At 47.6% G+C, this 16,021-nt stretch overlaps 1 protein-coding gene across 5 annotated transcripts in view; it reads right to left on the reverse strand.

Moving 5' to 3' along the window:
* TNIK (TRAF2 and NCK interacting kinase) overlaps positions 1-16,021 on the reverse strand; it is a 149,970-nt gene that overhangs the window by 114,906 nt on the left and 19,043 nt on the right. For all 5 annotated transcript variants that reach the window (XM_041467594.1, XM_041467593.1, XM_041467595.1 and 2 more), the window contains exon 2: positions 8,187-8,252. In XM_041467594.1, coding sequence (XP_041323528.1) covers positions 8,187-8,252 — 66 coding nt within the window. The remainder of the gene's footprint in view (positions 1-8,186; positions 8,253-16,021) is intronic.

A 16,021-nucleotide genomic window follows, 5' to 3' on the forward strand; every position in this document is an offset into this window, starting at 1 on the left:
CTAGTAGCAGCTGCTGTACTTGCTCCTCTGGGAATCAGCCTTGCTCCCAGCATTTTGTTTCCAAAATGCTGGTGCAGGGGCACCCAGCCTCCCCATGGCCTCAGAGATCGATTTCCAATGCTGGTATCACCCAGCAGCTCCCAGCTATGCCCCCCAAACCACCCCAGCGTTGTTCTGTTTCAGATTATATCAGGAAAGGGCTAAGGACAGGGATGGGAAAGAAAGATGGGAAAGGAGAAGAGAGGAGGCACTTAGCAAAGGTCACTGGCGAAGTCCACAGCAGTGAGCTCCTGGTCCCCAGCTCCAATTCACTACAAGAGCCTGTTACTTCTTAAATACAATATCCAAGTTGACAGCCGCAATATACAGCAGGTACCAGCTTCTGCTGAGAGCAAGAAGCTCCTCACCGGTGCCCTGCAGCCCAGGGCTCCCATTAGAGGGCTACAACCCAACAGCAAATGTTTCTTGTAACCCAGCCGAGCCTTACAGCACCCACACCTCAGCCACAGCCGCCCCCTTGGACAGCACTGCTGGTAAGATACTCCAGTGAGCAGAGCAGTGGGAGCTTCAGCAGACAAGAAGGCATCCCTCTCAAGTGCTGCTTTCACACGCAATGACCCCAATTCTGAAAGCTGGCTCTTTTCTAAACACCTCCCTCACACAGTGCACTCCCACCTCTCACTTTCAGTGCCCTCACAATGACAAAGCCAAGTCTGAGGAGAATGTGGCACTGGAAGTGGTGCTTGCTCCTGTGATCAGCAAAGCAGCTGCTTGCACAGAGCATCTTCTAATGCCCACAAGCCAAGGAGGGGGCTCTCCCTCTGTCCCTGTCCATTCCTGGCACCCACACAAACAGCACTGCAGACCCAACCACCACATTCTCCACGCTTTGCAGCACCACTGACTTTACTCGGCATCTTCAAAAGCAGCTTTTTTAACCCTAAGACATTGCAGATTTTTTTTTTTTGGTCCTGCAAGGCTGTGCAGTATTTACAGAATCAGAGCATCCAGCAATGCAAGGCAGACTGGACAAATGTCACTCCACAGACACACCGGTCTGCTCCTGACCTTCACCCTGCCCTTTCCCTTCACAAACTCAGCAGGGAGGGAAAGGGAACAGAGATTTAAAGGGAGGCAATACAGAGACGTTTTTAATCACCTTTTATAACCTGCATTCTCTAGGACTGAAAAAGCACCTTTCCCTCACATTATTCAGAAAGCAGCACAGCTAATGTGCCATATTGGTGTGTAGGTGTGTGGGGGCTGGTTTCTTGTCGGGGGGAGGGCGGGCTGAGGGCTCGCTCTGTGTTTCAGAGAAATGAAGCAGCACAAGATGTACCAGTTGCTCTGGTAACAAAGCTTTTGCCTTTTTTTTTTTTTTTTTTTAATAAGAATGAAGCATCATTTTAAGCATTTTTCAGTTCAGACTTCCTTGCCTGCATGGCAAAAACAAATCTGCATTTCAGAAACACACACATTCCATTTGAGTCAGCATGGAAAGGACCTTCTCCTCCAGAGCTACTATAACATCGTGGGGAAGCTGATACATTGAGGTTGCCCGTTTTCCTTCCGATAAGGCTACAGGAGTTATCACACACCAGTACTCCAGACCAGCCCCTTCCTGCAACCCACAAAGAGCTGCTAAAAGCCCAGCACCACCTATGAGGTGGAAGCAGTGAAGACCCCAGCCCTGGTGAGCATCCCCACCTGGCAGCAGCGTCATCCCCTCTGCTGGCACATGGAGCCATCCCAGCAGAAACAATGGCTTAATATTTAATATTGTGCTTGTAATACAGATGGATTATAAAGCAGCTTGTAAGTCTTGTAAATCTATTCCACACTCAGAGCATCCCTGACCTTGAAGGCGACGAGCAGCCAGTGCCTGCCCCCAAGGATCTGTGTCTGGATGTGGATGTGAGCATTCCAGCCAGCACAAAAACCATCCCAATGAAGGAAGAGCCTGGGAAACGGCAGGGTGGGCAGACACAATGTTCTTCCCTGCCTCAGTCCCTTGGAGCAGGCTCTCAGAGCAGCACCAAACCAGGGGAAAGCCAGGAAGCTTCCCAAACCAGAGGGACCAACCCCTCATGTGCAGTGACCATCAGAGCACAAGGAGGGATGGCTACACACATTCACACACATGTGGTTACACTCAGCCTGCACCAAAAGCAACCTCTGAAGAGCTTGAAAACATAAAAAAAGACCCAAAGCTGAGGATACAACACCAGAACCACCAATGCTCAAGTCACACCCAAACTTGCAACATCACAGTTCATTTTATAAACACGAAGTGAAGGTGGGAAGAGAGAAATGTTCACAGTGCACCTTCAAATGCAACAGCTGTCTAGGGTTAGAGCTGCTTGTTTAGACTGCAAGATGATGGGGTCTGAGTTCCTTCAGCAGCCTGTGAATGGGGGCACCAGGTGCCCTTGGTGTGCTCAGGACCAGCACCCAGCACAGCAGGCCAGATGTTGGGACAAGGGTGGCTGGCAGCACGACCTGCTCTGCAGGCACTGGTGTGCACACCTTCAGTCTGGCCTCTCAAGCAAGGCACAACAGTCAGTCTGCAGCCATAAAAGCTGTGTATGTAAACTACAGTTAATTCTTTACAGCAACAATCCCCAGGAAATATTAATTGTGTGCAGCATGGTAGCTTCTTCCACACAGATAAAGCAACAGTGATTAATTATCGAGCTATTGACCATCAGCCTTTCAGAAAGGGAGACAATAAACCAACTGATGATTAAAAACAATTACTGTCATTCTTCAATCAGGCTAATTATCTGAACTCCTATTAATGACCCAGGAACCTGTAGAGTTCAATTACTGTCATTCTTCAATCAGGCTAATTATCTGAACTTATTAATGACCAAGGAACCTGTAGAGTTTCTGTTCTCACCAGGGCAGATGCAAGGGGCCAGCACTCAATCAGCAGCAGTGAGACTGAGACAGATGTCAGGCAAGTTAAACACAGCACAGACTCCACTCTATTTTCTCATATCCACCCTAAAAAATAAGTTAAAGGAAAAAGGAGTCTTCTAGAAGTCTTTCTTTAGGATATTTACCTGCTACCCCACCAGCCTGCACTGGTGGAATGCCTGGGGATGCCAGGAGGAAGGATGCCACTGTGCATGGAGTGCACAAACAGCACCCAGGAGCACAGGACATGCATTATCATCCCTCCTCCTCTGGCACCTGTAAACTCCAAGACAATACTATCAAACACAGGCTTGTGCCTGGGACATTCCCACTGGTTTGTCTCAGGAACCATATTGTCCCAGCAGTCCTGCTGCTCCCAGCTCTCCAGCAACAGGTGCATTGGATTTCAAACATTTTATTCACTTTCTATTACCCACACACCTCAACATCTCCACCTACTAGGTCAAACCTGGGCGTTTGCCTCCAGGTGGATTGGCCCTGACTTCTGGCAAACAGCAGCTGGGCAATAAGTCCTGACTAAAGATCCTGGGATGCATTTCTTCAATCTTTTCCCAAGTGTATTGTACCCCAGACAGACAGACAGACATAGTACCACAAAAAGCAATTGCAAAAACCATATTCCCTTCAAACAGCTGCCTCACTTGGGCTGGCAGAGGACACGGACAGCCAGGAACCTGCAGAGGTGCTCCACCTGCCCTGGGGTGGCTCACAGGGGTGGTTTCCCTGCACTGCCCCATCACCTGGTGATGGTAAAGGAGCTCCTTGGAGGGCACAGCTGACACGGGCGGCACGTGGATCCCACACGCTCTAAATTAGAGCACAGACTATTGCTGCGTAATAGCTTGGTGATTATATGGCATTTACCAGATAATTAAGCAATCAATAGTTATTGTGCAGTTACAGAGGTGCCCACATGCTCTATCTTGTACCCTGTAAAATAAAACCTTGCTGAAGCTGTAAATGGAGAGCCACATCCCCAGGGCACCAGGCAAAGCAGCATCTGGCATTAATGACCACTGTCCTCCTGGCACAGTTGGGAAGAAGCACGTGAATATGTAATATCAACATCATTTACTTCCAAGTTGTAAAACACACAAGATGAGAGGTACAAAGGTTACCATCTGATCTATTTCCTGGATTTTTTTCTCACTGCTGTGAAGGTTTGCATCAAAATCCTTCCTGGCTGACACCATCCATGGGCCACTGTGTGAATGTCCATGGCTAAGTCCATGAGAACACAGGGGGATTGCTCTGGTTTTCCACTTACTCAATGCACAGTAAACAGCCCACTGCATGTGTCCCCAAGCTTTGCACCCCTCTATTGGACAGGTATTTCTGAGTAGCCCAGTGTCCTTTTCCTTTGAACCCATCTATTTATTGGTGCTGGACACCCCACTGGTTATGGCCCTGATCTATCCAGGCAATCTAAGCACACGCTGTATTTTAAGGAGTATTTGTTTGCTCTCATGCAGAGTAGAAATAAACAGCAATAATAATGTTCTGGGACATAAAAGCAGCATTTCCTCACAATTTAGATAATACTCTGAAGGGTCCTAGTGAGTTTTGTGTTTAGTTATTTTCAGCCATCAGCTAAAAAACAGTGAGGCAAAGGCTTAATTCCCCAAGTCCAACTCATTGTATTTCTGATAGTCATTTCCTTAAATACCTATAACAAAAATAAAATCCAAGGACACAAAAATTCACTACTGCAACAATGTCTGGCACAGAAGCTAGCAAGTTCTCAGTCTTTCATCAAAACCAGTCTACAATCTGTAACATTAGATGCAGGATTATTAGAAAATAAAGAAAAGCTTCCGATTCAATTAGAGAGATAAATCATCACCAGTGCAGTCCCTCATTAAAATAAAAATCAAGCTATTCACAAGAGATTGTTAAGCAGCGAACAAGGAATGTTATTTCTCTCTGCATTCTTCCAAAGTGAGGAGCTTGTGGTTGGGGTTAGAGAAGCAAGAGCAGAGCAGGTCTCTGCTGAGGGCTCCTGCAGTGCCCCGGTGTCACTGGGGTATGGCCAGAGCTGGGAAGAACCAAAGGGATATTTTAACCTGCTGCTGTGGGCAAAGAAAGACCTTTACTTGAAAATACAGAGGTCAAACAGAACCCATGGCCTTTGCCTCGAGCACAAGGCTCAGAAAACAAGGCTTTGATTCACAGAAGCACTGTGAACCACCTGAAAGGGATCTTCAAACCATGACCCAGAAAGCAGGATCAAGGCAGCAGCGGCTGCATCCCGATGCACGCGCCCTGGCAGCGAGTGCCCTCCTTCTGGGAGCTCTCAGGGTGCACCAGGCTTGGCCAACACGTCTCTCCTCCCACAAGCAAGGAGAAGGCATGTGCTGTGCCAGGGGCTCCCCAGCCTCTCCAACGCAGCAGATGCTGAGGCTGGCTCCATGAATCCCTGCTCTCTGAGGGCTCCTGTTACTGTGGTACTCCCAGACACTCCTCAGGCTCCTCAGCCTGCTGAGCTGTGAGACCATTCAGCTGTAAGAAGAACATAACCATGCTCTTTATCCCACGGGATCAATGGAAAGTTTGCACCTTGCACATTTTTCCCCCCAGGCCAGCTGGCTATCACCAGGACACCTGGAGTCTCCAGCACAAACGTGGCCATGCAGCAGTGTTAGACATTGATGCTATATCAGATTTTCTACGGGAAACATCAAGGCTGCAGCAGCACACAGACATAAAACATCATCCCCTGCCTGGAATAAACATTTCACTTCTGCCTCTTTCCAACAGCAAAGCTGCTTTTCTTGCTTCAGACAGGGACCAGCCATGAGAAGGGGGGGTGATGCTCAACTGCTCCTGGCTGGGAGCACAGGGGTTGGACCTGCGGAGCTTGGGCTGGCAGCCAGCACCAGAACGCAAAAACACAACTAGAGGTGCACAGAGCCTCTAGGAGGGCAGCAATGGTGCACCTCAGGTAACACAGCACAGAGGCGTGGGTCACCACCCCTGCAGGGACGTAACAGATGTGTAGATGTGGCACTTAGGGACATGGTGGACTTGGCAACGCTGGTTTATTATCTGAACTCGATCTTAAGACCTTTTCCAAACTGAATGGTTCTGTGAACAGTCCAGCCCTGCCTGAGAGGGGTTTGGAAATGGCAATGGAACAACCATCTAATTACAGAGGATGCTGCTCCTAGGTATGGATCACTTCTAAGGGCTGATTTAGTATGGAGCCAGAAGGTCTGTGTGTCTTGAAAGTTGATCCATTTGTTTTGCTGCAAGAGATAAATACAGCGGTGGTATCTGGAGAAAAAGAATCACAGATCTTATTTCCACGCTGGGTTTTAGGGTGGGACACCATAAACAGTTATGTGTGTTTTATATCAAAGTCTCCTTTTGTTTATAGAGCGTGTGCTACTCCAGGACTTCAGTTTAAGAGAGCTGTGAAGTCAGGCTTAGCCTGAGCTCATACCTCAATACTTACTAATTTGGTTTGGACAGCAACGTTTTCCCCTCCACCCCCGTCACCATCCCGTCTGGCACCGGCACCACGTGAATCACACCGAGGACAATCCAGTTACTCCAGCAAGTTAAAAACAGTTAGGAGGAGGATTTCCCCCTTGTACAGCATGGGAAAAAGGAACACAGAAACATTCAGCCTACACTTGGGACATTTCTGGGTGTTTTTTTTCCCCTTTGAGGTAACACACAGAAAGAATTATACCCAGCAAGAGGAAACCCGATCAGCTGAGCCACACAACCAGCAGCACCAGCTTATTTCCCTTTTTTGCTCTCCTCAAAAACACGATGCTTTGAAAAGGCCGTTACAGGCACATAGTTTCCATGGATTGTTAGAAATATGAACCAGTTAAAAATTAGGTCACCTTCCACCGTTATTTTAGCAGCTGAGAAGAAAAACAGTTCAGAAGGGAGCTCCCGTGGCACGGAGCACATGGTGGGAAAACAATGAATACCAGAGGGGAAGGCTCCCTGGAATATAACCTTGATAAGAACAGCTTTGGGGTGGGGCGGGTTTTCCTTTGTTTTTATTTTGTTGGTTTTTTTTAAAAATCTGTTTCAGTTCAAAAATTCACACATTTAAAACTCCAGAAGTTCCAGTTCATCTTCGGTTCACTTCAATCCCTTGATCCTTCTACTGACAGGATTAGTCTACAGCAGAAGGAGGATGGGGGAATCTTGGGTGTTTAAATACCATTCTCTTCAGCAGGGCAGCTTGCTGTCTCTTAAAGCATGACAAGCAAGAGCTGTGTCTCCAAAACCACAGAGTAGGAGCACATGAGTATACTCTTTTCTATAGTCAAAGTGAAACATGGGCATGACGGGTAAACAGGATCTCTGTGTGCCCACACACGCATGAGTACACGTGTACACAGCACTTGTGCCCACACATACAGGAGTTTCTTGGAGAATGAGGCCCAGGGGAGGTACTGACTCCCAGCAGAACCATAAAAGTTGGCAAATTCCTCATGCAACCATGATGAGAAACATCTCCCCACCACATATAAACACAGATAACTCCAGACTTCGAAATAATTCAATCCCACCCCAAATGCACAAGAACAGTCCATAAAAAGACCCCACCAAGATAATAAAATCTGGAAATCCCCCAAGCTAAGAAGTGTTTGGGACGGGTGATATAATACAGCAGAGGGGCATTTTAAATATTCTTGTAAAGAAGTCCATGCTTTTAAAATCCTGCTCTCCACAGTCCCTTCACTATTCTCACCTGGATTGCTGCTTCAAGATATTTAGAAAAATTTAAAGCAATCCTACAGACTGTAACAGGCACTTTAATAAAAACATTTTAATAGTGTTTTTAATCCTGTAGCAGGTTCCTGCCAGTGGAAAGGATGGCAGCCAGCCTGTGTGCAAGCAGAGCACTAGACTGTAGCAAACTCATTTGGCAGCCTATTGCAGCCGTAAACTCAGCTCTTAGACAAGATCGAGATTTAGCTATTAAAGCACAGACTTCTCACTCCCTCCTCATCATCTAATCAATAAAAAGCAACTGGGAGGAAAGGGGGAGAAAAAAAAGCAATTCATTTTCTTGTGACAGTTTCAGAGCTAATGTGAATTGCTTATTACAAGAGCTCTGTGTGCTACATGGTACTTGCACACAAGACCGAAAGGTCAGAGTTCAGCAAGACTTCTTGTCAGGTTTGAAATGGTCAAAGTCTAGTCAAGGTGATGTGCTGGGATGCTCCATGTTCAACACACAGGAATGCAAACAGGATCACTTCAGCTGGAACTCTTACCTTATAGACCTGCCCGTAGGTACCATTGCCAACGAGCTCTACCAATTCAAAGATTCCTGCAGGATCCTAGGAAAAAAGAAAAAGAATGTTAAATAAGCAATATTTATAGACTTCTGAAAAAATAAACTTTTGATGAAGATCAACATTTCTCTGACAAGGGTTTTGAGTGGCTTAAGGTTTTCAGGCAGACCAGGGATGAGAATTACAGGGACAATGAGCAGAAGCATGGCACTGTCCAGGTGACAGCCCTGTGTGCCCAGCACTCTGGGCAGCACAGACCTGCCAGGTGCTGCCCACCTCCAGCACCTGGGCTGGGAGACACCAGGCAGTTGCCTGTGAGTGAGCATCCATCCATTTGACTGTCATCTGCTTGATCTACAAACACTCAGTACATGCTTTAAATGCAACAGCAAACATTTGCTATTAAAAGTTAGATTTTCTCATGCATCAGCTTTGGAATAAAACAAGCCAACTGGCAGGATGCCATTCTAGGGCTCAAAGCAGAGCTTTCCAGGTCTATTCCTCAGGTCAGCAGCATTAGTGTTACTCAGTCTGAAGGCCACTTTTGGTTTGGTGCATCCTGGCTGTTGACACCCCAGTTTGCCAGTTGAGATGAGCAGGTCCAAGGCAATGCTGTATGAGGACACAACACCTTGTAAAGGTGGCAACAAAGCACAAAACCCTGTTCCCTCACCCCCCTGCACCTGGCATGTGCCCAGCCAGGGGAAGTGCAGTCACACACACATGTGCACCCACCAGCACAGTCCAAAGATGATACGAGCAGTGACGTATGAGGGAGGGTGGGGAAAAAAATAAAAATAACAACCAGCACTGCTATTTTCTCCTCTCGGTGGGTTTTCCCCTTCCAGAAGCTTTATTTATACTCTCCTGCTCCTCCTCCTTTTCCTGTCTCATCACTCCAATTTTGGAGAGCACATCCCCTGGATGTAGAGGCATCCTGACATCCTAGGGGTCTGCGTGTCCCTGAGCCCACCCTGCCAAGGGGCGACCATGTCTCCCACACCACCATCCATCCTCATCCTCCATGCTGGGTTTTGAGTCACTTGAGCTGCTGGATGACTTGGCACCCCAGCAAGCCCAGGGATATCAGCTCCCAGGGATACCTCCCAAGGAGGATCAGCCAGCAGCACTCCTGAGAAAAAAGATGGACACCCACCACCCATTATGGACACAGAGGTTTCATTCATTACAAAGCTGCATGAACTCAGTATGCTTGTGGGTCCACAAGTCAAACACTGCATCCGAGGCTGAGAAGCAAGGTTCATCCAGCAACAGTGCCACAAAAGTAAATTAATCTGAGTCCTGACGTGGCTGGGGCAGCTTTCCACCCAGCCAGGAACACATGTTGCCGTGGAGCGGCCGGGGTTTGGCACAGCCCCGTGACAGGGTGACAGCAACCCCTCTGATCACTCAGAAATGCCACATCCCCCTTCTGCCTGCTGCTCCATCATGTACGAGCAGCTTCCTCAGCTGCCTGGGAAGCCCTGGGGTACTCCAGGGTGGGAACAACACTCAGCCTTCAGCGGGACAATCTGCAGCAAAGGGCAGGGAAGCTGTGCTGGAGGAGATCACCGAGGACGCGTCTGCCCTGCAAACACACCTGCATCCACACACTTGGGCCGGACACAGGTGAAGCTGCAGCACAACAGGTTTCCAATATGCAGCATCTCAGCTGGGTGTGGACAGCCTGTGGGTTTTGCTGCCTTGGTACCAGGCAGGGAAATGCCAGGAGTGGATGGGAAAGGGAACTGACACTGGGTTTCCACACTGGGTGAGGAGGTGGGGGAAGGGGAAACATGGCAGCAGCTGCTGTTTATTTTTTGAGTTTCTTTCCTAAGGGTTGTTCTCTGCAGTGCAGAAACAACTCTGAAAGAGGCTTTTCCAGTGCTACAAGTATATCTATTTTTGAATATTCACTAGGAGATTAAGGCAGAAGAAAGCCGTGCCTAGGGCATATGCTTAGGAGGTTTGGAGAAACATGCAGGGATGCAGCTGGCCATTTCTGATAAAAAGAACTCCTTTTTGCAATATGTTCTTTCTACAAATCCTAAAACTCAAGAGCACCCCATCCCACCATCCCAGGTTCACTGCTCTTACATGTGCAAACGTCACATTTGTGGCTCCAACAGGTTTGCCTGAGTCCATCCATCACTTGTTTGTGATGCCAGTCCCACACCTGCCTCTGCTGTCGCTGTGCCCAGGGCAGCTCTGTGCCAGCCAGGGGCAGCTCTGTGCCAGGAGGGCTTTCCCCCATAGCTCCCATCACCCACACCTTCCACTCCTGACACCCATCCTGCCTCCCACCAGCCAGGCAGTTTCCCTGCTGCAGTGTCCCCTCTCCCTCCTGTTTTCTCCCTGCATTTTTCCAGAAGCATTGCCAAGGTAACTGGGCATCTCTCAGCACAGCCAGCACGCTGGGAGCACCAGCACTGCCAGGGAGCACAGGGGGCTGGATCTCTCCTCCCAGACCTGCTGCCCTCCTCCCATGCAGGGAAAAGGGAAAAGCTTCTGCCCAAGAGGCGCTACTAGAACCAGGAATAATATGCTATTAATGGCCTTTCCAGAAAACACACAGCAAAGGATGGTGTGGGCAAGGAAAAAATGTCCTGCTTCCCACTGGCCTCCCCTGGACGGATTCATTCACAGAAAAGAGATTTGCATCTTAATGGCTGCTGGGGAATAGGCTGTCCCTGGTACCAGGGGCACATCCTGCACATCCCACAAAGCCCCTGCTGAGATGCTGCAGGAGGGTACCAGAGCAGCTGGGGCAGGCTGGAGTGGGCAGCGAGGGAGAAAAATAGAGAGGCACACAGCATGGGTGATGTTAGCCAGGGGAAAAAGAAATCCACCCTGCAGAGCCCCAACCAGGACCAATCCAGGCCAAGCAGGGAATAATCTCAGACCAAATATAGCCTGTGCTGCAGATCAGGGCTCACAGCAGCTCCGGGCTGCACTTGGCTGGGGGTGGCTGCAAAGCTCATCCCACATGGCTGCTTCCAGCCTGGCACCTACCTCCTGCTGCTGATGCCCTCTCCTCAATCCAGCAGGGACACACAGGTGATAAGGCTGCTGCAGCCTGCTCTTCCCACACCCCAGAATGCCTTCACAAGAACTACTGTACTCGTGTAACTGAAAACAGCTGCACTGAATAACAAGCCCACAAATAAAAGGAAAAAATGAGGTGAGCTGTTAGTTTAGGCAAAGAAGGTGCATTGTTTAAAACAGGGGGGAGAGAGACAGCATTTGAGACAAACCCACAAATAATTTTCAGCTCTACTTTAGCTTCACTCTAACTAGAAAAGCATTTTTACAGCTGTAGTAGCACCAGGACTTTGCCAACATCCCTTAAACTAAGGTAGGGTCCCTCCCTTCTCCCTGCTACTCAGAGCTTGTGCCAGAAAACACAGGAGCAAACTCAGGCTCTCCATAAAGTGTTCTCTCCATAAAGCAACAAAACACTCAAGAGGACTTTTCATCTACTTTTCATGGGATGGGAAATGTTTCACAGAATAGCACCTGCAGCAAGGGTTGTGCAGGCCCAGTGTTCCTCCAGGCAGAGATGGGTTAGGACCTGCCTCTTGTGCCAGGATATGACCATGCTGCCACAGGTAAAGCCAGGACAGGCTCAAATTCAAGTGGGAAATTGTTATGTTTCTCCTAATCTCTCAAGAAAATCAGTGGTACTAACGTTTCAGTGGCTAAAACCAGTCCGAGACACAGAAAAACGCAGCGGCATCACCCTTTACAGCAGTATCATAGGTAAGGAAAAAAAAGTCCACTTTATTTCAGTAAACAGTGTATTTGAAACTGGTACATTATCAGAAAAGGGACTTCTGTATGTGGATGATAAAGCAGGATACATTCAAATTTCAGTAACAGGCCTCCCTTTTGAAGACTTATCAGCCTGGAACACACAGTGGGGCTGGCAGGTTCCTGGTTAAAACTGCTCCTTCCCATCTGCCTAACCCAGACCCCACAGAACTAAAGCTGAAAGATGTCCTTGCCCACACCACAATGTCTAAACAAGTCCAAGGCACAAAAGAGCCAACACTTTGCCTGAGGAGACTATTCAGAGAGCAATAGCCTCACCAGGGCTAAGTCACCTGAGGGCCAAGGGCTGCAGGTGTGTATCAGTGTTGGCCATGGTGAACAGAACACAAGTGCTGTTAGTGAGCAGAACACAAGTTAATCTTGAAGTTAATCTTTAAATACCACTATGCAGGTGTCCATAAATACAAGAAATATTTATACACAGTCTGTACACCAAATCTGCTTGTTTTCCTTGAAGGAGACTCATTTTTCTCCCTTCTAGCCCACACGAAAGGGATGTAGCAGGAAGGGTTACATGAGGAGACAGTGGAAAGATGGTCAGGAGAGGGGAACCCAGGGGCACACCAATTAAACCACGATTGCTGTGGATGCACAGGAGGGGAAATCAGAGATTGGAGCCTCTGTAATCATTGTGCACTTAGTCCCCCCAATTCTAGCAGCTAATGACAACTTCCAGCCAAAAATCATGGAGCTACCCAGTCATTAAGCAAATGTTACAACCCCAGAGAAGGAAAAAGCACTGTGTAACCAGAGGCAGCACAGTTACGGGTCAGTAACAGAGGAGGGTCCCCAGGCAGGAATCAGCTAAAGCAGCTCTGGGGCATCAGAAGAGGTTTTTTTTAATCTCCACCAAGATATAAAGCCTGTGCACTAATGCTCCCAAGCATCAGGATATTATGAGCCTCTGCCTTACATCTCCATAATAAAACAGCCTCAACAGGAGATCCTACAAAAAGCAAAGGAGACTTACAAAGCCATTTATCACCACCCTGAACATGAGACCCAGAGAGCTTTGTCTGTGTGCAGGTGCCTCTGCCTAGACAAGTCCTGGCAGCCACAAGGAGAAATTCTGGCACTGGGAAGCAGCTGAGGGTCATTCTTCCCAAAAAGCTGGCTCTTGTAAACTAATGGCAATGCCATAGCACCCAGGCAGCCCAGGAAAGCCATAATCCCACCTGGCATCACACAGCTTGGCATGGCAGCACTGTCAACCCAAGTGGTTGTCTTGAGGTGTCAACTGCCTGGAGAAAGTTGAGTTTTCCAACCCTACGAAGCTCCAACCAGAAGTGAAACATCATTGATTCAGAATGTGAGAAAGGTTTTGCTAGGAGTGCAGGAGAGACAGAAAAGCCTTTCAGCAGTAGAGTTCAATAGGCAAAACTGTCATCAGGATAACATTTCTGATTATCCAAAGCATCACTGCAAGGAATGAGTACAAGGATGAAGCCTTTTGTTCTCACACTGTACACCTGCCCAGATTCCATTTCCCCAAGGTCAAATGCTGGCTGGGCCATACTCTGTGAAGCCACCTCTCATGTTAGCAGGAAGCTTTAGAAACTCTGTAAACAGCCATAAATCTCCCAGGCATCAGGACCTGAGTAAACTCAAGCTCTACAAAGTCCCCTGCTATTCCTTCTGAAGAGGCATCAGTTCACTCCTTTTGCAGCACTTTCTGCACAGGCTTCTACAGCAGGATTTGAAGCACTTGTGCAGTGTGACAAAACAAGGTCTGGATCACCTTGGGGAAGTTACCCCAAATGACACAGTTCACAGAAAAATAGAGGGGTTTGAAGAGCACTTGAAGACACAGCTGCTTTTTAGTAATCAGCTGGCTGTCTCCATCTCCAAGGCACTTCTAGTTAACAGCCCTGTGAGTAATATGAAGATGGACTGCACAAGCCAGGAGAGGATTGTTAATATAGCTGCAGACAGCAGCAAACAAAGCAGGAAGGCAGAGGCCAAGGCAACAAAATACTGAGTCACTGGGAACTTTCTAAAAAAGAGGTTGGGGACATGACTTTTTCAAGTTTCAATCATACAGCTCTAAGGCTGCCCATTAATTAAAGCAGTGCAAAAAACCTCAAAAGGCTGCACAGGTATTTTTGAGATAAAGGCAAGCAATGAAGCACAACCATGCTGGACTACTGGATGTTACTCAGCCCTCACAGGGATTGTTTAATCTCACGCCTTCTCCTGCTAGCTTTGGTACCTTCCCCTCCTTCGCCCACCCATCCAGAGACTCACAAAACAAGCTATCATCAATGCCATCTACCACTGCACCTCCTGCCTACTCAAGCAATACAAGCTGCTCTGCTTGGAAGAGTAATAATGAACTCCCCAAGGGCTTTGTTTTCATTTTGGAGAAGCAGTTGTCCTCCCTCACCCCCAAACACCCAGCTCTGTAACTTAAAAGAAGATGTTAGTCAAGAAACAGCATTACTACGCAGCGTAAGAAAAACTGCTCTCAAGGCTAAGTTATTAACAGATGAAAAATTTCTCCCCTGGACAGCTGAGAAGCCTGTTTACAAATCTATTTGAACCACTCCTCTGCAGCATCTCACCAGGAGATGCTCTTCCAGGCCCGACTGAGAGCCACATCTGTGCTCTGTCCATTCCCCCTTTCTGAACTATAAATCTGCTCTCCCAGGTCTCCAGCACTCTCCTCTCCATCTTCTCACTGCAATAAAGTTCCAGCCACCATGTGAGCGTCTCTTTCCTTTCCAGAACGTTAAGACCTGCCAATAGTTGGCAGCAGCAAAATTAAATAAGAACTAATCACCACACTGGGCTTTTCAGTCAATAAAACTGTATTACTTCTTCAACTATTACCTGTTCAATTTAGGATGTAAGTGTGGATTTGTAGCCCCCAGCCAGCAAAGGAATAGCCAACACCAGTGCTTAGGGAAGAAAAATACAAAATCCCCTATGCACATTGACAGTTCATTCCCACTTGGTTCTGCAGAGGCCAAGCCACTGAAGCTACAATAAACTGAGTATTCCAGATTTCCTGCTCACAGACTCAAACTTGCACACACAAAATTAGAGTTCTTCTGACCTAGTTTCTCCTTTCTAGCACGTCAAAAGAAAAAGCAGCCGTTCTGTACCCTCTCCACAAATATGAAATGTGGGAGCTCTAAGCCTGTAAGGAACACATACACTGACCTGGAAAAAAATGGTTTTCTCCAACCAAAATGATGCAGTTATAGCACTGCAAATGGTGGGTCCCACAGACCAAGATGCACTAGTGATACCAGGAGAGGACAACAATGACATATATAAAATTAATCTTCCTCCAATGTTGCATGTCAGAGCAGTCCAGGCCAAGGAAAAGCCACCCACAAGCTACACATTTACATTAATCGAAACAAAGGCCAAGCCTTCTTCCCACTCCTTCAAAAGCACGGCTAGCAACAAGGCGAGTTCATCTCTCCTGATGTCATTTGAGCAAAAGGCAGTGAGTTTTGACTTGAGGCTAATGAAAATTAATCTCAGCACGGTAGGAAAATGCTGAGATATTCAATAACCCTCAAGACAACAACACTTATTCTTCATTTGAGGTTAGTTTCCCTCCAAAGCAGCCATTCCTCTCACCCTTTTAAAGCTCTGCAGCACATGCCACAGACCACCAGGACAGACTCCATGAATTGTTTGCAGCTGTATGACAAGCCCACCTTCCAGTTCACAGCAGACTGTTCATCCAGAACAGCCAGAAGCCACCAGAAGCATCAGCAAAAGCACAACTGCTAAGTGAACCCCAAGGTTTTCAATGCCTTGCTAGATGAATGCAGCCTCAGCGCCACCAACCCCTTCAACATATGCCTAATTCAAGCACACAACTTCAACACGGCAATATATAAAAGCCTTGGCTGAGCTCAGTGTCTCTAAAAAGCTGCAGTGCCAATTATAAATCACATCTATAGCCCCCAGAAGATCTAAAGTCACTACCAGTATTGTACCACACTTCTTCAGATGCAGACATCAAT

The sequence above is a fragment of the Pyrgilauda ruficollis genome, unplaced genomic scaffold, assembly GCF_017590135.1.
Source record: "Pyrgilauda ruficollis isolate IOZ18807 unplaced genomic scaffold, ASM1759013v1 scaffold21, whole genome shotgun sequence".
In the NCBI taxonomy this organism is placed as follows: domain Eukaryota; kingdom Metazoa; phylum Chordata; class Aves; order Passeriformes; family Passeridae; genus Pyrgilauda; species Pyrgilauda ruficollis.